Source organism: Caenorhabditis briggsae, assembly GCF_000004555.2.
Source record: "Caenorhabditis briggsae complete genome, chrIII, whole genome shotgun sequence".
Lineage (NCBI taxonomy): Eukaryota > Metazoa > Nematoda > Chromadorea > Rhabditida > Rhabditidae > Caenorhabditis > Caenorhabditis briggsae.
Window position 1 is genome coordinate 10,354,811 of NC_013490.2, and position 20,086 is coordinate 10,374,896.

The 20,086-nt window shown below is 39.3% G+C and overlaps 8 protein-coding genes across 8 annotated transcripts in view; 6 read left to right on the plus strand and 2 right to left on the minus strand.

The window, feature by feature from the left end:
• Window positions 1-801: 801 nt before the first annotated feature.
• CBG26014 lies at window positions 802-1,839 on the plus strand (the record flags this gene model as incomplete). Its single annotated transcript, XM_045244345.1, has 4 exons — window positions 802-830; window positions 881-962; window positions 1,014-1,693; window positions 1,743-1,839. The coding sequence occupies 4 exons, from the start codon at window positions 802-804 to the stop codon at window positions 1,837-1,839; spliced, it is 888 nt and encodes a 295-aa protein (XP_045098584.1).
• A 2,146-nt stretch (window positions 1,840-3,985) lies between these two features.
• Cbr-rab-6.1 lies at window positions 3,986-5,161 on the plus strand (the record flags this gene model as incomplete). The annotated part of the gene is made up of 7 exons (XM_002642403.1): window positions 3,986-4,049; window positions 4,097-4,209; window positions 4,256-4,361; window positions 4,412-4,523; window positions 4,777-4,870; window positions 4,921-4,981; window positions 5,094-5,161. 7 exons carry the CDS (start codon window positions 3,986-3,988, stop codon window positions 5,159-5,161), a joined length of 618 nt encoding a protein of 205 aa, XP_002642449.1.
• Window positions 5,162-5,618: 457 nt separating this feature from the next.
• Cbr-zif-1 lies at window positions 5,619-9,037 on the minus strand (the record flags this gene model as incomplete). The annotated part of the gene is made up of 8 exons (XM_002642402.1): window positions 5,619-5,764; window positions 5,816-5,880; window positions 5,929-6,047; window positions 6,916-7,310; window positions 7,364-7,685; window positions 8,386-8,556; window positions 8,706-8,775; window positions 8,823-9,037. The coding sequence occupies 8 exons, from the start codon at window positions 9,035-9,037 to the stop codon at window positions 5,619-5,621; spliced, it is 1,503 nt and encodes a 500-aa protein (XP_002642448.1).
• Window positions 9,038-9,156: 119 nt separating this feature from the next.
• On the plus strand, window positions 9,157-9,559 carry CBG06852 (the record flags this gene model as incomplete). Its single annotated transcript, XM_002642401.1, has 2 exons — window positions 9,157-9,450; window positions 9,503-9,559. 2 exons carry the CDS (start codon window positions 9,157-9,159, stop codon window positions 9,557-9,559), a joined length of 351 nt encoding a protein of 116 aa, XP_002642447.1.
• Window positions 9,560-9,730: 171 nt separating this feature from the next.
• Cbr-rpn-6.2 lies at window positions 9,731-11,593 on the plus strand (the record flags this gene model as incomplete). The annotated part of the gene is made up of 6 exons (XM_002642400.1): window positions 9,731-9,773; window positions 10,157-10,629; window positions 10,677-11,126; window positions 11,177-11,304; window positions 11,406-11,505; window positions 11,552-11,593. 6 exons carry the CDS (start codon window positions 9,731-9,733, stop codon window positions 11,591-11,593), a joined length of 1,236 nt encoding a protein of 411 aa, XP_002642446.1.
• Window positions 11,594-11,894: 301 nt separating this feature from the next.
• On the plus strand, window positions 11,895-14,834 carry CBG06850 (the record flags this gene model as incomplete). The annotated part of the gene is made up of 7 exons (XM_002642399.2): window positions 11,895-12,092; window positions 12,135-12,189; window positions 12,237-12,385; window positions 13,423-13,477; window positions 13,812-14,116; window positions 14,190-14,556; window positions 14,701-14,834. The coding sequence occupies 7 exons, from the start codon at window positions 11,895-11,897 to the stop codon at window positions 14,832-14,834; spliced, it is 1,263 nt and encodes a 420-aa protein (XP_002642445.2).
• A 210-nt stretch (window positions 14,835-15,044) lies between these two features.
• CBG06849 lies at window positions 15,045-17,342 on the plus strand (the record flags this gene model as incomplete). Its single annotated transcript, XM_002642398.1, has 5 exons — window positions 15,045-15,157; window positions 15,378-15,653; window positions 15,699-15,965; window positions 16,037-16,622; window positions 17,202-17,342. The coding sequence occupies 5 exons, from the start codon at window positions 15,045-15,047 to the stop codon at window positions 17,340-17,342; spliced, it is 1,383 nt and encodes a 460-aa protein (XP_002642444.1).
• Window positions 17,343-17,659: 317 nt separating this feature from the next.
• The window catches only part of CBG06848, a gene marked incomplete at both ends in the record, with an annotated part of 3,947 nt that continues 1,520 nt past the window's right edge, over window positions 17,660-20,086 (minus strand). The window contains 7 exons of the mRNA XM_002642397.2: window positions 17,660-17,811; window positions 17,855-18,077; window positions 18,850-19,057; window positions 19,109-19,265; window positions 19,347-19,428; window positions 19,482-19,571; window positions 19,616-19,717. Coding sequence (XP_002642443.2) covers window positions 17,660-17,811; window positions 17,855-18,077; window positions 18,850-19,057; window positions 19,109-19,265; window positions 19,347-19,428; window positions 19,482-19,571; window positions 19,616-19,717 — 1,014 coding nt within the window. The remainder of the gene's footprint in view (window positions 17,812-17,854; window positions 18,078-18,849; window positions 19,058-19,108; window positions 19,266-19,346; window positions 19,429-19,481; window positions 19,572-19,615; window positions 19,718-20,086) is intronic.

The following is a 20,086-nucleotide window of genomic DNA, read 5'->3' on the forward strand; positions in this document are numbered from 1 at the left end:
GCGAGGCTTGTGGGCCGGGCCCTGGCCTGTTGAGTATGGTTTTATTATGCTCAGTTTTATTATGTTACAGTTTTATTAGCGAGTACCGACGAGTAGCAACCCAGCATCTCAAATTTAAGGCTTTCGCGTCGAGACCAACGCTAATATACCGTAGTATCGTCTTACTACGGTTTATTCGCGTTCGAGCGTAATTTTTAACGAAAAACACCGGGCATTCAATGGAGTGTACTTTCACGTGTTACATATTATTTTTTAGGCCCCGCAGATTCCGAGGAAACATTGTTTTTTTTCCAGGAAAGAATGGGCGAAGCGTAAACTGCAAGGTATGCACGGATTTGCCGCATAGTTTGCTCAAGAACATAAAAATGTGTTGAAAACTGTGCGGTAAAATCGTGCGCAGCTGTTTAGGTTCAGCCATTTTGCACAGGGTATGTTTGGAAAACGATTTCCGAAGCTTTTCTTCCGCGAAATTTCGGAATTAGAGCTTTGTGGAATACGGTATTTCAAAGGCGCTCGCTGTTTAAAAAGTTTTGTTGCGGGTCTCGAGTGGATTCACTTATAGTTTTTGTTGTTGCCTTTCCCAAGTCTGTCAGTTTTTCACCAATCGACATCCTTCCAGAATTATCTAATCCGCTCATCTGCAGGTGTCACTTATTGACGTTCTCAATGCGCTCTCTGAGAACGAACGTCCCACTCCCCTCATTTGTTGCTGCTGTCCTGCGCTGTCTCTCTCTCTCTCTCTCTTTTTTATTGATTTTCCTTTCTCCATTCCCTCAATTATTTTTTCCAGAAACCTTCAAAATGTCTACGATGTCAGAATACAGTTCCTCGTAAGTTAAAACATGAAAAATGTGAATTTTAAAATTGAAATCACTTTCAGATCGCCTTCGCAGTCGATTGGTGTCCGACAAATTGTTATCGGCACTCTTCCAAATATGCAAAAACGAAAAATCGATGAGAATGTGAGTTTTTTCTTCGATTACAGAAGCCAAAAATTCTAGGAAGTTTTTCAGGCTCAAAACACATCGGTGACCCGTTTCAAGCCCACATTGGTCTCACTCCCAAAGGCAGATTTCAAGGCACTTTTAGAGGTTCCAGAAGTTAAAGAAGTTCTAGAAGCATCTCGAATTCCACCAAAGAAGGGTTATCTGATCAAAAATAATGAAATCGAGTGGTTTATCAAGTCAGATAACGAGATAAGACAGCTCGCCAAGTTCTCAATTCTCGATTTGAACACCGGACGAATCATATGCTACTGGATGCCATCTGCGATTGATGAGGTTTCTAGAACTCATCTGGAAGCTCCCGAACCTTCCCCAATCGCTCAGAAGAGAGTGTCATTTGATGGAGCAGGACCATCTCCAAAAATTCAAAAAATGAATCCACCGGCAGAGACAGAAGTAATTACTCTTGAGGACGAGGTTCCTCTAAGTTACGTTCCGATCTCTCTGAATAACGATCAGTTAACACACTGGCTGATTAAAATTGAGCGCATATTGATTGATCAGAAGGAAATGTACGAAAGAAAACTGATTGATCAACATGAAATGTTCGAACAAAAGTTAATGGAGCAACAGGCAATGTACGAACAGCGTTTCGAAAAAATGGAAGAACTAATTCAACGAAATCATGGCGACGTCATCCAGATTGGTAATGATGATCGCAGCCGTGTGAATCATGAACTTGCTTCGATGTGAGTTTTTCGATTTTTTCTTCAAATCTAATTTTTCGAACATTTTCAGTAGAAGCGACATGGTAATTCGTGAAAAGTCACCACAACCGACGATGGCTGAAACACTTGCCGCTATTAAGAAGGCTGCGAAAAGGAAGAGAAAATAATCAGCACTCAAATTGTATAGTCCATTTTTATCATTTTCCCGTTCACACAATTCCCAAGAATTGTAGCCACCTTTATGTTTTTTTTGAAAGTTTTATCATAATAATCCCAGTACCTCTAATCTCTTTTTTTTTAATTCCCAAAACGCTAGTTTTTTATCACTGTTCACTTTTGAATGTATTCACTTCATATCCCCAATTCTTCGATTCGAATAAATTTATCTTTTTCGAAATTTGATTCAGAATTGGGATTTTCGGAGCAGAATTCCGAGAACTCTGACGATTTTTAGAAATATTCCGAAGTGTTTTTTTCCAAAATCATAGACTTTTGGACTACAGTATGTTAAAGGCGCATACGAAAAGATTGCTTGTGGGTATCAAGCGAAATTATTTTTTTTCGTTTTTTTTTTTTGGCTTTTCGAACTCTATTTTTGCTAATTTCTTGGGCTTGTGATGGAAAAGTGGGATTGGGGGTACGACGAATTCGAACGTTTTCAAAATCGAACAGACCTAAAATCGAACAGATTCAATTCAGAACAGTCCTTTTTTCGCACACGTACCAGAACAGAAGCTGTTTTGTGTGTGCTTTCATGCGCGCTCTGTTGCAGGCAGCGTTCCAATTTGGGACAGTTCGACTCCTTACCAGTTCGAACTTGTAACAGTTCGATTCTGTCCGCGTTCTGTTCTGGTACGTGTGCGAAAAAAGGACTGTTCTGAATTGAATCTGTTCGATTTTGAAAACGTTTGAATTCGTCGTACCCCCGTGGGATTCCTACTCGGAATTTTGAGTGATGAAAAATTCCGAAATTTAGAAAAAATTAAAAGATTACGGTACGCAAGCTGTGCGAAGACTATCACGACAAAATGCACATTTTTCTTTTCATTTTTCAAGAAGCCGTTTTCTTCTTTATTTTAACCTGATTTAACACCAATTTTCAGTGATTCTTCAATATAATTTTGTACGAACCTTCATCAGAATGCTAAAATAAATGTATCAGTTTTGATCTACTCGGGGATTAAAAAAAAGGTTCCTATTCGACAAAATATAGTTTTCTCACTGTATACTACATACGAAATGTTTATATCATCTCTCTTCCATAAACCATGTTATCAATTGTCTTTCTCTGTGTGTGCTCGTCCTTTCTCTTTATTTTTCTCTAAATCCTTTCTACTTCACACTCTCTTGTTCCCTTCCCGGGGACAGCAACAGCCGCCGTCCCCACCAGTCCTTCCCTCTGTTTTCCACAAGTACTTTTGAAACTGAATCGACAACTTTCAAAACGTATGAACCCTTTCTCTGGGTCTCTTGCTCCCTCCGCGCGTCTTCCGCGTTCAAATGGGTCCAACCACCACGTACTTTTTCTCTGTTTTCCGCGCTTCCTGCCGCTTTGGTCCTTCCCTATTCTCATCCATTTTCAATTCGCCTTTTGTTCAGCAGTTCAACTTCTTTTTTCTCTCTCTTTTTTTTGTAAATTCAGCTTCTGCTGCTGACCAATCGATGAATAGTACACATGTCGATGAGTAATCTATGTGGTTTTTTTTCATATTTTCGATAAGAAAAATATGGGCGTATTCCTAATTTTTCCGTGTTCCACGTCATATATTTCATAAGCCCTAATTTTTTTAGGTCATCCCTGAAAAACTGGAATTGCAGGCGAAATTTTGGTGGGAGCTCAATTTTCTCATGCGATTTTCTCCCATATTTTCTTTGAAATGTCAATTTTGAACAACTCTTCTCCGGTATTTTCAGGATTTTCGCATTCTTATTCTAAATTTCGGCCTACAACAACGTCTGAATTTCTCTGAAACTCAGATTTTTCACATTTTTCTTGAATTTCTACCAAATCACGCTTCTGACGTCTTCTTAACCTCCGGAAACCCAAAAAAAGCTTCAAAATTCACAAGAAAAAATATCGTCAAACTCTACGCAATAGCTCAGACTCCAACTGGAAAGTCTGCAATTTGTCGTAAAATCCGATACATTTCAACTGTGAACGATATTTTTCAAACTTTTCAAGCGAAGTTTTTCCTTTTTTTCTCTCGCTAGAATGCCTTCCTTTCATATTTTTCCTTGCAAAATCTAAAAAAGCCGTTTTTTCCTTCGATTCCCCATCTTCTTTCTCAAAATCCATCCGATTATTCCTTCCAGATGGCCGATTTTACAAACAACGCGCTCAAAAAATTCAAGCTCGTTTTCCTTGGAGAGCAGAGTGGTTTGTAAACATTCCATCTAAAATTATCCCTAATATCACATTTTTAGTCGGAAAAACGTCGATCATCACCAGATTCATGTACGATTCGTTTGACAACACTTATCAGGCAACGATCGGAATCGATTTCCTCAGTAAAACGATGTATCTCGAGGACAGAACTGTATTTTATCGTCAACTATAAAATCAGAAAAATTTAAAATTTCAAGATCCGTCTCCAATTGTGGGATACAGCCGGTCAGGAACGCTTCCGATCGCTTATCCCATCGTACATTCGTGACTCCAGCGTCGCCGTTGTCGTTTATGATATTACTAGTAAGCTAGGCTTCTGAATATCTGAAAATTACGAATGTTGTACTCTTCAGACGCCAATTCTTTCCATCAAACCACAAAATGGGTGGACGATGTGCGCAACGAGCGTGGATGCGACGTCATCATCGTACTGGTTGGAAACAAAACGGATCTCGCTGATAAAAGGTGTGGAAATGGTTTAGAACAGCATTAAGCGCTTCCATTCGGTCGGTTAATTCGGCCGACCGACCGAATTCGTGCATTTGCGCGTCAACATGCCAGAGAGTGTTTGCGTTTTATCTGAAGACCCTTTTTTTTTAATTTTGCGAATGTTGACACGCAAAAGCAAGAATTCGGTCGGTCGACTAAATTTCCCAACCAATTGGAAGACTTATCCTGGAAAAAGCTTAGAATAGCTTGCATATTTTTTATTTTTCAGACAAGTCTCAACTGAGGATGGCGAGAAAAAGGCGCGCGATTTGAATGTGATGTTCATTGAGACGTCGGCAAAGGCTGGATACAATGTGAAGCAGGTAATACAAACGCTAAAATTCTTGTACGTTCATAGTTCGGTACTTTTCAGCTGTTCCGCAAAATCGCCACCGCGCTTCCAGGAATCGTTCAAGAGGAGACTCCAGAGCAGCGTAAGCTAATTTACAAACTTCATATTCGGTGTTTGCGCACTTCCGCCTACCGTAATCCTACGAGAAAACTTCGAACTTTTTAAAAAAACTTCCCTAATTTGAAACTTTTCAGCAAACATCGTGATCATGAACCCGCCAAAAGACTCGGAAGACAACCAAGGACGCCAGTGTCCGTGCTAGGAATCCTTTTTCATGTTAAATTTATTATTTTCTCTCCCTCTATGCCATTCTTATTTATTTCTTCTTTATACAAGTTATGGGTTTCCCAAGAAAGTCAATTTCGCCTTATAATTATTGCCTTACTTCTCCCCCTCTTTCGCTCATTCAAAAAATTCCTGTTTTAACATATATTTGCTCCCGGCCTCCGCCCTCTCTCAACGAAAAATGAATTTCAGATTAAGTTTTATATCGTTTCAGCGAAAAAATTGGGTGAGAAAATCGTTTAAAAAATGCCAAATATTAGTGGGAGGCAGAAAATCTAGAGAATTTTTAGAGAATTTTGGAAAATTATTAAACAGATCAAATAAGATAAAAAAGGACACTAGGTGTAGGTGAAAGGGGAATTATTAATTACATAAATAATTTAGAGTATTACAGTATTCAAAAATAGGGAATTACAGTTATTCGGTCATGCAAATTAGTATACTTCTTCTTCTTGACTTTTCAGGCAGCACTGTTTGAATTCGCATTCTGGATCCACGATGACACATTTATTGAGCACTTGTTTGCATTTTAGAACGAGAGAGATCGGTGGAAAGTATGGAAGTTCGCAGAATGTCATTGCTGGAAAAATTCAAAATTTCAATTTAGAAAGAAACCTAAAAAATTAAATACCATAAATCTCCTTGTATCGGAACATGAAAAGCGATCCGGTCGGATGGATTTGAATAACGTCGGTTCTAGAATTTTCAGATTTTGATTTAAAAAATGCCAGATAACCAAATCACCCTAAAATGAAGGCATCGAATTTTCGAACCGAGCCAGTTTTTAGGTCTATCGTGCAGAATGAGGCGTCCCGTGGATTCTGGCTGCAGCATTTGAGTCGGGATTCTAGTTTGCAGGTTCTCTGAAAATTCAAAGATGCTAATCTAGGTCAATGTGTGTTTTTCGAAAACGGCTAATTTCCGAAAATTATCGAATGAAATTTCGAAAAAAATTTAAAAGGGGAACATTTTTTTGAGGGAGCATTCGAACCACTGACCTGGCTCACTCCGGCCATTTTATCATGATGGCCTAACTTTCGCAAGTAGATTTTTTTAGGCCATCATGGTAAATGACCTGATATTCACCTGGTGTGTTTTCAAGGTCATCTACCATGATGGCCTAGAAAACTTAACTTACAAAAGTTACACTATGCTAAAATGACCTAGAAATGTCCTGATATCCACTTGCCGCGTTTTTAGGTGATTTCAACATAGTGGCCTAACTTTTGCAAGCTGTGTTTTCTAGGCCAACACGTTAAAGGTGGGGGGACATGAGATTTTTCGTAGTTTTTTTGTAGCTAGAGTATGCATTCTACCGTCACGGTGTACAACGCTTAATGTCACTCTGCGTACAGCTGCCGTCCTCGCCTTTATGTATGCAATCGGGCGTGCGCTTTCTCTTTGCCCGCGTGGCTCAGTCGGTAGCGGCGCCGCACCCTCAATCATCGCCCTCACAAGTTCAACTCCTCGAGGGGCATCTTTAAACGGAATTTCGAGAACATTATTTTTTTATGTCCCCCCCCCCCCCTTTAAAACGATCTAGTAAATAAACTTGTAAAAGTTAGGCCACTATGTTAAAATTAAAAAATTAAATGACCTGGAAAACACACCAGGTGCATGCTAGATCATTTCTGGATCATTAACTACGATGGCCTAGAAAAACAATGTTGAGAAAGTTAGGCCACATGACACCGGAGCTTGTGCTTTCTGAATAGAAAAACAGACTCTTACCGCGTTTATCTTCTTCGTTAGCACCATATCTACAGTATTATTCTGCCAAACATGAATCACAACGTCTTTCCGATGCTGAGCAATGCACATGTGTCCATTTTGAAAGTCTTCGAATAGTTTAATCGATAAATTGACATCCTGCCGAGTGAAACTTGTTTCTACTGGGCCGAGCTTCTCTCCTCGTTCAATCACATTTCTCAAATTGATCCGAAGCTGATAGACACCCCGGGATGCTGATTCTCTGGCTCCATGAGTGGTAGTTGGAGCACTATAATCCCGTTCGTGATCCTCGATAAATGAGAAATTATCGATTCGAATGAAGAAGTTGATCTCGTTTTGGAAGACGTACGGAACGTAATGGGCGCACATGAATGGGTCCAGAAACACTCGAGTGCCTGGAATAATGATTTTTAGAAGTCTGAGAACAAAATTTCATTTTTTCACCTACCAATAATCTGACTGACAATTTGATTCATATCAAATGTCACAAATTTCGCATCCCTAATTTTTGGCGACGGTACGAATGGCAGAAGAATCAGCGTATCGGATCCATTTGAGAATACCAACCAAATGTTTCCATTGTGATCAACGAATGGTTCACCGTGTCGATTTTCGAAAATATGATACCAATACGAAGCGACGATTGTTTTTTCAGTTCGATAGAGGCAGGAACCAGCGTAGAATAGCTTCTGGGTCGAGTGACAAACCACGTAGAATGCCTGCTTGAATTTCATTCGAATCTCGTCGTCTGGTCCTGGTTCGTAGCCTTTCTGGAAGAAAAAGAGGTGTATCTTTAGCTCATTTAGCATGGTGGCCTAACTTTTGCAAGTTGGGTTGCTAGGCCATCGTGGTAAATAGCCTATAAATAGCCTGATATCCATCTGGTATATTTTCTAGACCTTTTATTACGGTGGCCTAGAAAAATCAACTTTCGAGAGTTAGGCCACCATAGTATATACCCTAGAAAACACATTAGGCGCATCTCAGACAATTTAAAGGTTATTTACCGTTGTGGCCTAGAAATCTCAACTTGCAAAAGTTAGGCCACCATGCTGACACGGCCAAAAAACACACTCGGTGCATATCATGTCATTTCTAGACCATTTCAGAATGGCGGCCTAACTTTTGCATGTTGCGTTTTCTAGGCCACTATGATAAATGTCATAGAAATGTTATAGCATTCACTTGGTTTGTTTTCTAGATCACTTAGGAATGGTGGCCTAACTTTCGTTAGTGGAGTTTTTTAGGCCACCATGGTAAAATGACCTAGAAAACACAACAAGCGAATATCAGGCTATTTCTAGGCCATTTACTACGGTGACCTAGAAAATTCGATGTGCTAAAGTTAAGCCACCATGGCAAAGGGTCTAGAAATGGCCTGGTATTACCTTGGTGTGTTTTCCAGACCACTTACCATGGTGGCCTAGGAGACTTAACTTGCAAATGTTAGGCCACTATGAGATAACTAACCACAAGAGACACGGTTCCAATGATATCGTCCGTCACCCAATAGAGAAAACAAACTCTCGGAATTTTGAAAATGCCGCCATCTTCAATTGTGTAAAGTGTCCAAAAGTTGTTATGAAGGTCGAACATTGCCAATCGATCTTTCAGTTCCTGATTGATGTTTTCTCGACCGCCCTGAAAAGATTTTTATGCTGGTACGAAAAATTGGAGGTCCCACAACGAAAACTACAGTAACCTAAAAACAATTATTCCGGCGAAAATTAGTAAAAAACGAGATTTTTAGATTACTGTAGTTGTCGTCGTGGGACCTTAAGCCAGCTTACAGGCATATCGACTCCATATCTTCCACACGGCGACCACTTCCATACGAACGATTCGGCGTCCGAGAGACGGCTGAAGTTTCATTTTATTTTTCTGAAAATCAGAATTTCATATGCTACCCATTCGTGTCATCTAAAAACTCGTATTCTTCATACTCCTCGCACGTCTGGGGCACCATTTTCCATGGAACTTCGTTGACACACAGTTTTAGTGGTTTCTCAGAATTCAAAGGTGTCGTGAATTTCGTAGAATTCGTAGAAGACGTCGTGGGAGATGGTGACGTCGGTGTAGAAGACGAAGAAGACGCGCTGGCCGTCGAACAGGGAGTGCTCATTTTTTTGAGTGGCCTCTGACGAAAAATTTTTTAAAATCATTTTTAAAATTTTTTGTATTCGATGGATATTTTAAGGTAGTCAAGAAGCGAGAAAGAAAGACAAAAAAAGAGAATTTAGAATGGAAATCCGTAGTTCGGAGAGTGTACTTTTGTCGGTTTCCGTTGCTGCGAGCCTCTGCTTCTGGGGATGGACGTGGTGGAAGAATAGAGAAGATCAAAAGCTAATGGGGTCATCAGGACGCTTCAACCCCGTCGTTTATCATCAAGCTCGGTCTCCGGGATCCCCGCGGACACGTGGCGCATTTAAGAAGCGCGGATGCACTTGTAAGCTGATTAATACCAAGGATGATTGTCTACAGAATAAACAGAAGAACAAATGGAATGGTAGTGATGAGGAGGAAATCGATACAGATGTAATTTACTGGAATTTTCAAAAAAATATTTCGAAAATTTTAAAATTTTTAGGCTAATCTTATTCCATCGTCAATGCGATCTACTCGACATGTCATGCTCAATCGATGATCTCTTTTTTCTTACTTTTTTAAAGAAAAATATGTGTCAATAAAATTTTGCAATTTTAAACAAATTTTTAATTTTTACGTGACCTGCCACGTGGCAAAAACGTGGCAAATGCTGGCTACTATACAGGTGACAAGCTCACAGGACCTCTGAACCGTCTATTTTCCAGCAGACATGTCGTCTACACCAGTCACCTTGAAAGCTGTACAAAGCGAAGGTATATATAAATAGATTAGAACAAAAAAGAAAAAAGATCCGTGGAGAAAAGAGAAAGGGGGAAGAAAAATGACTGGGTGAAGAAGAAGAAGCGCTGCTGTTGTTCGGACGCCAAGCGGATGGATTGATTGATAAAGAAAAGACGATTTGTTTTTATATGCGAGAACATAATAGAAACAAGAAAGAATCCGCGAGAAAACGATCCAAGAAAGCGAGAGAATGCGGAGAAATGTGTCTCAATCTTGTCTTTTTTCGAATTGCCGCGCTGAAAAAATATTAGGCGCGTCGAAACACACAACTGTTTGAGAGTATGCTCCTTTGAGATTACGGTAGTTGGAGAAAAATTAGCACTCTAAAATGTTTACAATTCTCACTTTTTTTCAGTATCTGCACGAAATGCAAAATCATCGGAAGCTGAAGTTAAGCGATGCGAAGATCTCATTCTTTCCTATGCGAAACAGCTCGCAAAAGAAAAGGACATCACTGGAATCCGAACTCTCGTCAAATCGATTCAAAACTTCTACGATCTTGTCGGAAAGGCTAGAGCTAGTAAACTGATCAGAGACATTGTTGAGTTTGCTCTCACCGTTGAACAAGGAAAACAAGAGAAGGAAGAGAAGATTGATCTTCTGAAAAATTGCATCGAATGGGCTACATCCAATAAAAGAGAGTTTCTGCGACGCAGTCTTCAGGCTCGTCTCGTTCGTCTTTATAACGATGTTCGTGAATTCACTGAAGGTCAAAAACTTGGACAAGAACTTTCGAAGGAATTGAAAAAATTGGAGGATCGAGAATTGCTTATCGAGGTCTCCATCGAGGAGAGTAAGTGTGCTTTTAATCTGAATAACTTGAGCAAGGTGAGAAAAAAACGAATAAAAAAAGGGTTTAATCAAAAAGTTTTCAGGCAAAAACTGCACTTCTGACTGCCAAGACTAGTAGCAACTCGGCATTCGCGTCTCCACAACTACAAGCCGCCGTTGATATGCAATCCGGTGTTTTATACTCAGCTGAAGAGAGAGACTACAAAACGTCTTTCTCCTACTTCTACGAAGCATTCGAGGGATACGGAAGCATCGGAGACAAGGTCAATGCAACGGGAGCATTGAAATATATGATTCTTTGCAAGATCATGCTCAATGAGACCGAACAAATTCCGGCGATGCTATCCACCAAAGAAGTTCTTCCCTACAACACGAGTCCACGAATTGTGGCGATTCGTGCAATGGCCGATGCGTTTCGTAAAAGAAGCTTGAAAGATTTTATGAAGGCTTTGGAAGAACATAAAAAGGAGTTGGTTGAGGATAAAGTCGTCGCCGTGCATTCTCAAAATCTCGAGAGGACTATGCTAGAGAAGGTAGTTAGGAGAGGGGAGTGGCCACCGAGGTAATAAAAAAGGAGTTTTAGGAAATCTCTCGTGTCATTGAGCCCTACTCAGAAATTGAGCTTTCCTACATAGCCAGAGTCATCGGAATGACCGTCCCGCCCACCGAGAAAGCAATTGCGAGAATGATTCTGGACAAGAAACTGATGGGGTAAGAATATGTAGAAAAAGAAGACGTTGAGGCGCGGTTGTCATGGGAGTCGTAATGGGAATCGGCGGCAACTCATGTCAAGACCAATTATCGTTTTGCAGGAGCATCGACCAACACGGAGACACCGTCGTCATCTATCCGAAGGCTGGAGCCACGAAGCAATTCACTCGGGCTCTCACAACTATTCGTGAGCTCACTAAGGTTTCAGGCATTCCGGAATTCAAAATATAAAATTTATAATTTTCAGACCGTGGATGTGTCCTATTCCCGTACCAAAGTCATCAAATGATTCTTCTCTTTTATAAATCTTGTTCTTTTTTCTTGATTTCTTCAGTGATGTTCTTCTAAGAGAGTATAGTGCATTTCTTTGCTTATCATATTTGTTTTTAATCATATCAACAATTTTTTATACTTTTCTTTTTCTTTCTATTATTAAAAATCTCTTTGTTTTCGTTTTCCCACCACCGTTCCACTGCTCTCCGCCAACCATCGATCAATTCTGATAAGATAGTATTGCACAATTCCCCCACTTTTCCATGCTCCCGCATTCTGTCCATCTCTAACCCTTTCGTCTCGTACTGCCCGTGATAATGCATCAGCCAAGGCGTGTCAAGTTTGATTCTGAAGTGCTCAATGAGTCCATTCTGCCGAATCAATTGTTCCAATTCGTAAACTGCTCGGTGCTCCGATCAGATGGTCTCAAAAAAGAGCATATTTGGGTTCGTAATGGGCGAATTTTGGATGAAAGAACAGTGTTTTTCGAGGAGAAACGAATGGCTGATGTGCAAGTGGGTGAAGGTTGTTTTTCTAAACAAATTCGAATATTTTAGGTCGATTGCTCTCGATTGATTCTTTCTCCAGGATTCATTGATGTTCAATTGAATGGTTAACTACACTAAGTTTGAAATTTAGAACGAAATTTGAAATTTCAGGTGGTTTTGGAATTGACTTCTCCACCTATAACTCGAACGATGATGAATACAAGGCGGGACTGGAATCCGTTGCGAAACAGCTTCTCTCACATGGAGTCACCAGTTTCGCACCCACAGTCATCACTAGTTCGCCAGAAACTTATCACAAGGTAATGTTTCATTTCCTTTATGTTATCCTTTCACTGAATCGAATAAATCATTCTTTCTTCCGATCACTTTTTGTTCTGTCTATCCCGTTCCTTTCACTGACCAATGTCTCTGCGTCTCTCCCGCATGCATGCTCTCTCATCTCGTCGAGTTTGTTTTCGTCTCGTTTTTCGACCGGAGACCCAGCCTTTTTCTCATTTTTTTTCGTGTTTGGTGTTGCTTTGCTTTTCGGGACAGTTTCTGGATCTTCCCATTGTGTGATTTTTAATATATAACTTCGAGGTCGACTTCAAAAAGTAGCATAAAAATTGTGGATGTGGAGTATTTTATCTCTATTTAAACTTATAAATATGTCAAATTTCATGTTTTATTCAACTTATATTATTTAAAAAAAAGCTCCGATTTATATGTCATTTTTGTATTTTCAACTGATTTCCATATAATTTTAAAATTCAAATTCTTTTAGGAAGTTTCAAGATTATTATTGGGAATTTAAAGAAATTAAACGATTTTTTCTGTAAAGTAAAAATTTAAACAAATAACACTTCGTTTCCAAAAATTATCAAGATTTTATCCGTTTTTTCCCGAAATTTCTTAGCTTTTTCTTTTTTTTTCTGTTCCAGATGACTAACCATTCCTCTTTTTCTTATTCATTCGCAGTCATCAACGACACAGTCACACACAGTGTCTCCTAACCAACCACCTCCGCCCTATTCTTCTCTCTCCCACCACCACCGCACTTTCCTTCCCTCCCTCCCCACACAAACCACCAACACATATTTTCGAACGTGGATTGTTCAATTTATATTCACAGAATACAGAAGAGAGAGAGTGAGAGACTAGTTTATGGAGAGAGTACACAGGCAGTTAAACATCCCCATCTCCCGCCTGATCGATTTGTTTCATCATAAAAAACCATAAAGCTGAACGGACGTTTGAACTCTCTCCCTCCTTCTGCCTGTCCAGTTTCCTCTTTGTTTGCATCTCCCTTGTTTTTTATTTGATGTTCTTTCTATTCCTAAGCATTCCCTTTTTTCAGGTTCTACCACTTCTGAAACGTTCGAAAGCCTCACCAGACGGTGCTGGAATTCTTGGTGAGTCATTTGAAGAATTTTGAAATTTCGTTTTAATAAAAAAGACATCTGATCAAACACGAGAGCCCTATAGAGAGGATTTCAAATGTGGCGGAATTTTCTGTTAGCATCTTCTTCTTGCTATATTTGCCTTCTTTTTGTCTTATCTAATGAACTGATAAGGTGAGACAGTATGAACAAGTGCAAGACGACAATTGGCAACTAATTACTCTTTCTTTCTTGTTATTTTAATATTTTTAGGAATTCCTAATAGGAAGTTCTAAAAATCCATCATAACCTATAGGCGTCTAAAATTGGTTTTTCAACATAAACGACTTCAGACAAAATATTCCAGGAGCCCATCTCGAAGGTCCATTCATCTGTGCCAACAAACGGGGATGTCATCCGGAGCAACTCGTCATCACTACATTTGGATCGAATCCAGCTGAAACTATTGAAAATGTCTATGGCAGTACTGAAAACATCGCAATTGTCACAATTGCTCCAGAGCTTGAAGGAGCTCAAACAGCGATAGAATATTTTGTTTCGAGGGGAACTACAGTATCCGTGGGACACTCTTCGGCAAAATTGGGACCAGGTGAAATGGCTGTGATGTCGGGCGCCAGGATGATCACTCATCTGTTTAATGCAATGCAATCGGTTAGTTGAGCTAAATTGAGCTAGACTGAAATCAGCTGAAATTTGTGTGTATTGCAATTTGCAATTTTTCCAGTACCACCACCGCGACCCTGGACTTATCGGCCTTCTAACTTCATCAAACGTCTCTTCTGATCATCCTCTCTACTACGGAATCATTTCGGATGGAATCCACACTCATGACTCCGCCCTCCGAATCGCCTACCATACTCATGCGGATGGTCTTGTTCTGGTCACGGACGCAATTGCTGCACTTGGTATGGCAGATGGTGTTCATCGATTGGGTACCCAAACTATCCATGTGAAAGGTCTCGAAGCGAAATTGGATGGAACGAATACAACGGCTGGAAGTGTTGCCAGTATGCCATATTGTATTCGACATCTCATGAAAGCTACTGGGTGTTCAATTGAATTCGCATTGCAGAGTGCCACGCATAAACCAGGTTAGTGCTTTAGCCCTTAAGTACCGTGAAACCTGTATTAGAAGGGCCCTTCTATTGCAGGGGTCCTTCAATTAGACGCTTATTTTCTAATACAGGTTTTAGGGTAACTCATTTTGGACAATTCAAATATTCCCCGTTTTTCAGCAACACTTCTCGGCGTAACCGGCGAAAAAGGAACATTGGATGTGGGAAGCCTGGCCGATTTCGTTTTGATTGATGAGAACGTCGACGTCAAAGCGACATTCTGCTCTGGAACTCGCGTTTTCCTTCTCAATTGAGCCATCGTTTCTTCATAAGCATTTTGATTCCTGTGGAAATTTTTGGAACTTTTTGACTTTCTTAAACATAAATATTTACTACACTCGCCTTATGATTTTTTGTCATTTATTTTGGTTTTGCTTTGAATGAGTTGTTGACTCATTTTTATCTTTCATTCTTGCTTTTTTATTCCGATTTTCAGTTTTCCTAATCTTGAGTTTCAGACCTAGATGAGTGAGGAGGAAGGCCGTGAGCGGGCGGTGACGGTCGACGGGGATGCAGAATCGATGAACGATGGAAGGGCGCTGGTGCAACCGCCGGCGAGAAGCGGCGATGTTATTACGTGAGTTTTTGCGAGGTAAATTAGTAGACTGGTACAAAAAAGGTCCCACGAGGACAACTACAGTAAGAATATTTTGGAAATGGAACTCTGAAAACGATGTTATGTTTAGGTTACGGTAGTTGTCGTTGTGGGACTTTCGGGTACAGCCAAAGCACCGATTTTTGTACCAATATGGGAAATTCAGGATCAAAATTTTTACTAAAAGTTGAAAACTTTCCAGGCCCACCCGAGCGGTCCTAACGCTGTCCAAATCGATGTTCAACGCGGGTTGCTTCTCCCTACCGTACGCCTGGAAACTCGGAGGACTTTGGGTCTCCTTCGTGATGTCATTTGTAATCGCCGGTCTCAATTGGTACGGTAATTACATTCTGGTTCGTGCTAGTCAACATCTCGCAAAGAAGTCCGACAGAAGTGCACTGGATTACGGTCATTTTGCGAAGAAGGTGTGCGATTACAGTGATATTCGATTTTTGAGAAATAACAGCAAGGGAGTCATGTGAGTTTTTTATAGGCACTTAACCTATATAATCTCGACGTTCAGGTACTTTGTCAATGTGACAATATTGTTTTATCAGTTGGGAATGTGCAGTGTAGCGATTCTTTTCATCTCGGATAATCTTGTTAATTTGGTTGGAGACCATTTGGGAGGCACCCGTCATCAGCAGATGATTCTGATGGCTACCGTATCCCTTTTCTTCATTTTATTGACAAATATGTTCACAGAAATGAGAATTGTATCGTTTTTCGCACTGGTTTCGTCGGTTTTCTTTGTTATTGGAGCGGCTGTAATCATGCAGTTTACTATTCAGTGAGTTTTTGGAACCAGTTGGGAATAGACGATTTCTCATTAAAATAGCAAAAGAAATCCTCAATTTCCAGACAACCAAATCAATGGAATAAGCTGCCTGCATCTACGAATTTCACTGGAACAATCACAATGATCGGAATGAGTATGTATGCATTTGAAGGTCAAACAATGATCCTTCCAATCGAAAACAAACTCGATAACCCAGCCGCATTCCTCGCCCCATTTGGAGTTCTTTCCACTACAATGATGATTTGTACTGCATTCATGACTGCTCTCGGATTCTTTGGATATACTGGATTCGGTGATTCAATCGCCCCAACGATCACAACGAATGTCCCGAAAGAGGGTCTCTATTCGACTGTCAACGTCTTCTTGATGCTTCAATCTCTTCTTGGAAATTCCATTGCCATGTATGTAGTCTATGATATGTTCTTCAATGGATTCCGTCGGAAGTTCGGTGCGAGATTTCCGAATGTTCCCAAATGGTTATCAGATAAAGGATTCCGTATCTTCTGGGTCTTGGTGACGTACTTGATGGCTGTTTTGATTCCGAAATTGGAGATTATGATTCCGTTGGTTGGAGTTACTAGTGGAACACTTTGTGCACTCATTTTCCCGCCAGTTTTCGAGATGATCACTTTTTGGACTGATTGGAAGGTAAGGGGTTTTTCGAAGTATAGGACATTTGAATTTTCAGAGATTAACAGATTTTTGGGTCTTCAAATTCATGGATTCTCAATTTATCCTATTTATTCTGAGGTTCTAACGTTGAGATTCTTTAATTTCTATTTTCCTAAAAATTGGACTTTCGTGAATCCGAAAATTCGGAAAACATATTTTCAAATAATTCGGAAAAACTGAAATTCACAATTTTCAAAGTGGATATTCTGAAAATTTGAAAATTCAGTTTTTCTGAAAAACCAGAAAAAAATTGAATTTCAATAATCTGGAATTTTGAAAATCTGAAATTTCAGATTTTATGAAAATCAAAAAATACTAAAAAAATCTGGAAATCCAAAAAGTTCAAGAACTCTAAAAAATCTACAAAATCAAGTTTTGAAGGATTTCAAAACAAGGTCAAGAATTTTCTAAAATTTGAAAAAAAATGCAAAATCAATTTTTTCAATGATCTCAACAAGAAGTAACAATTCCAACGAGCTTTTAAAATTCTGGAATCCAGATTTTTTAAATTTCGAAGTTCCAAAATTGCAGTTTAAACATTTTGTCTATTTTCAGGGTCTCCTAACCCATCGTCAACGGATGTTCAAGATTTTCATCAACTGCGTCGTTATCGCCATCGGATGCTTTGCCATCATCGCTGGTGTCTACACGAACATCCTCGCCATTGTCACCTCATTCGCAACACCAGATCCGTGAAAATCTTATTTTTTCGTTTATATTTTGATATCAAAAACTAATTTTACTTTCCCCAGTTGTCCCAAAATTCACAAAATTTTTGATCATTCCCTCTCATCCACCTCTTTTTATGTAATTTTATATTCTTCCCCCTTCCTTCGAAAAAATCCTCGAAAAACCGGTAAACATAATTTTCATTTTCCCTTCAAGACCCTTTTTCAAATGTACATTTTCTTTGTTTTTAGTCCTCCCCACCTAGTCACTTTGTCTCATTTTCTCAAGCATTTTTATTCAGTAATTTTTATTTGCACCCCCTTTTTTTCTGTCCCAAAAGATTATCAATTTTCCTTGATGAATGCGTCCAAACGATTTTTGAACGCCTCGAATTGAACTCGATAAATTTCAGAATTTCCAGGGATCGGTTTGCATTGAAGTTCCACATTGTCACATGGATAATATTCGGAATAGGACATAGATGTCTTGGAGAGCACTGGAAAAAACAATTCAGATGGGATTCAGTAGACGTCACTTACAGTATCTGGCTCTCATAGCTCCACCCAACGCGGCAGATCCATCAACTTCAATACTGTAAACGGGCATTTCGAAGACGTCGGAAAGCATCTGAAGAAGTGACGTATTCCGAGAACCTCCTCCAGTTACAACGATTCGAGATGACGTGGATTTTTGGAATCCCATTTTTTGGGTGTAGAAGAGTTTGAAGAAGCACTGGCTCTCGAAAACGGCACGAGCGAATTTCTGGAATTTCGGATTTTCCAAAAAAAAGTTTACAAAACTAGACCATGAACTATATTCCCAAAAAATTAGCCCGTGACCTATAATTCCAAAATTCTAGATATCTAAAAACAGATCATAATCTATAAAAAAAATAGGTTGTGACCTAGAAACATTAGGTCATGGCCCAGAAAAATAAGGCCATGACCTAGAAAAAATGAAGTTATGACCTAGAAAAATTAGGTCATGACCTAGAAAAAATTAGGTCGTGACCTAGTAAAAATTAGGTCATGACCCAGAGAAATTAGATCATGGCATAGAAAAATTAGGTCGTAACCTAGAAAAATTTGGTCACCTAGAAACATTTTGGTCATGACCCAAAAAAATTTGGTCATGACCCAGAAAAATCAGATCATGGCATAGAAAAAATTAGGTCGTGACCCAGAAAAATAAGGCCATGACCTAGAAAAAATGAAGTTATGACCCAGAAAAATTAGGTCATGACCTAGAAAAAATTAGGTCGTGACCTAGTAAAAACTAGGTCATGACCCAGAGAAATTAGATCATGGCATAGAAAAATTAGGTCGTAACCTAGAAAAATTTGGTCACCTAGAAACATTTTGGTCATGACCCAAAAAAATTTGGTCATGACCCAGAAAAATAAGGCCATGATCTAGAAAAAATGAAGTTATGACCCAGAAAAATTAGGTCATGACCCAGAGAAATTAGATCATGGCATAGAAAAATTAGGTCATGAATTAATTCGGAACGAAAATTTTTTTGAAAACTTTATTACCTCTGGATTTCTGTTCAATTCCTCACTTTCTATTTCGAACGTATAATCTCCTTTCGGTTTTCTCGGTACAATTTCATCGTCATCAAAAAAGAATCCAATGTATCCATCGTTTCCAATCGGCGTCTTTTTCATCACTTTCTCCCAATCTTCCCATGGACATCCATTCAATTTACGAGCTCTTTCTCGAGTATGTGACCCATTTTTGAAACTGAAATTTTATTTTCAAAAAGTCTACATGTGTGTCTGTTTGTCCTATTACCAAACCATTGCCATGTATCCCGAATTCGGAGCAAAATGACAGAAGACGTGAGCTTCTGGATTTGGCTTGAATTCTGGAGAGAAGCAGAATACGGTATCACTCGTGCCCATTGATATTCCAATATCAATCGGAAGAAGGGCAAGTCCGGCAAGGGAAGCTGTAAAGAGAGATGGTACAGTAATTTCTAGAACCTGCACATCTAACTGACTCAGTTAGGTGGGCAGGTACGGTAACGTACACGGATTATCTCCTAGGAATGGAAGAATTAAGCAGCTGGAAGGAATCCCGTATTTGTTGGTCCAATAGGAATTAACAGATCCCTAAAACGTTGATATTTTCGGATTTATTATATTCCAAAACTCGGAAAACTCACCAAAACACACATCGAATCTACTGGATCTCCTAATTTTTCTCCTAAATCCGATGCGATGAAATTCAAAAGTGGTTGATGCCATTGCTCATTCTTAACAATTCGAGTTTGAGATAGTCTTTCTTGGATTACGGTACCTGAACATCCATTAGATTCATTCCACTACTATCAGTTTTATCGATGGGAGCGTACTTTCCGAGTAGGAGAGATGTCATAAAGGAAGAAATCAAAAATACTCTCTGCAAATTCGACACATTGAAAGTTAAATGGAAATTTGGAAAAAAAAACTTTTCGATTAATTTTTCAAAAATTAAAAAAAAACCCGAATCTCGAAAAATCGTCCTTCCCCGATTGTAGCGAGCGATTTTTCAACTAGTAGTGATTTTTCAAATTTCCATTCGTAGGGATTTCTATTTTCCTAAATCCATATTTTTCCAAATTTTCGCTTTTTTAAAACCCGTTTCCTTGGTAACGCGTTCTCAGAAATTTTGCTTTATATATATTTTTCTGAAATCCGAAAATTTGAAATTCAAATTTTTGGGATTTTTTTTCCAAAATTTCCAGAAATTATAACGACCTGTATTTTGTTTGTTAAAACTAATTAAACC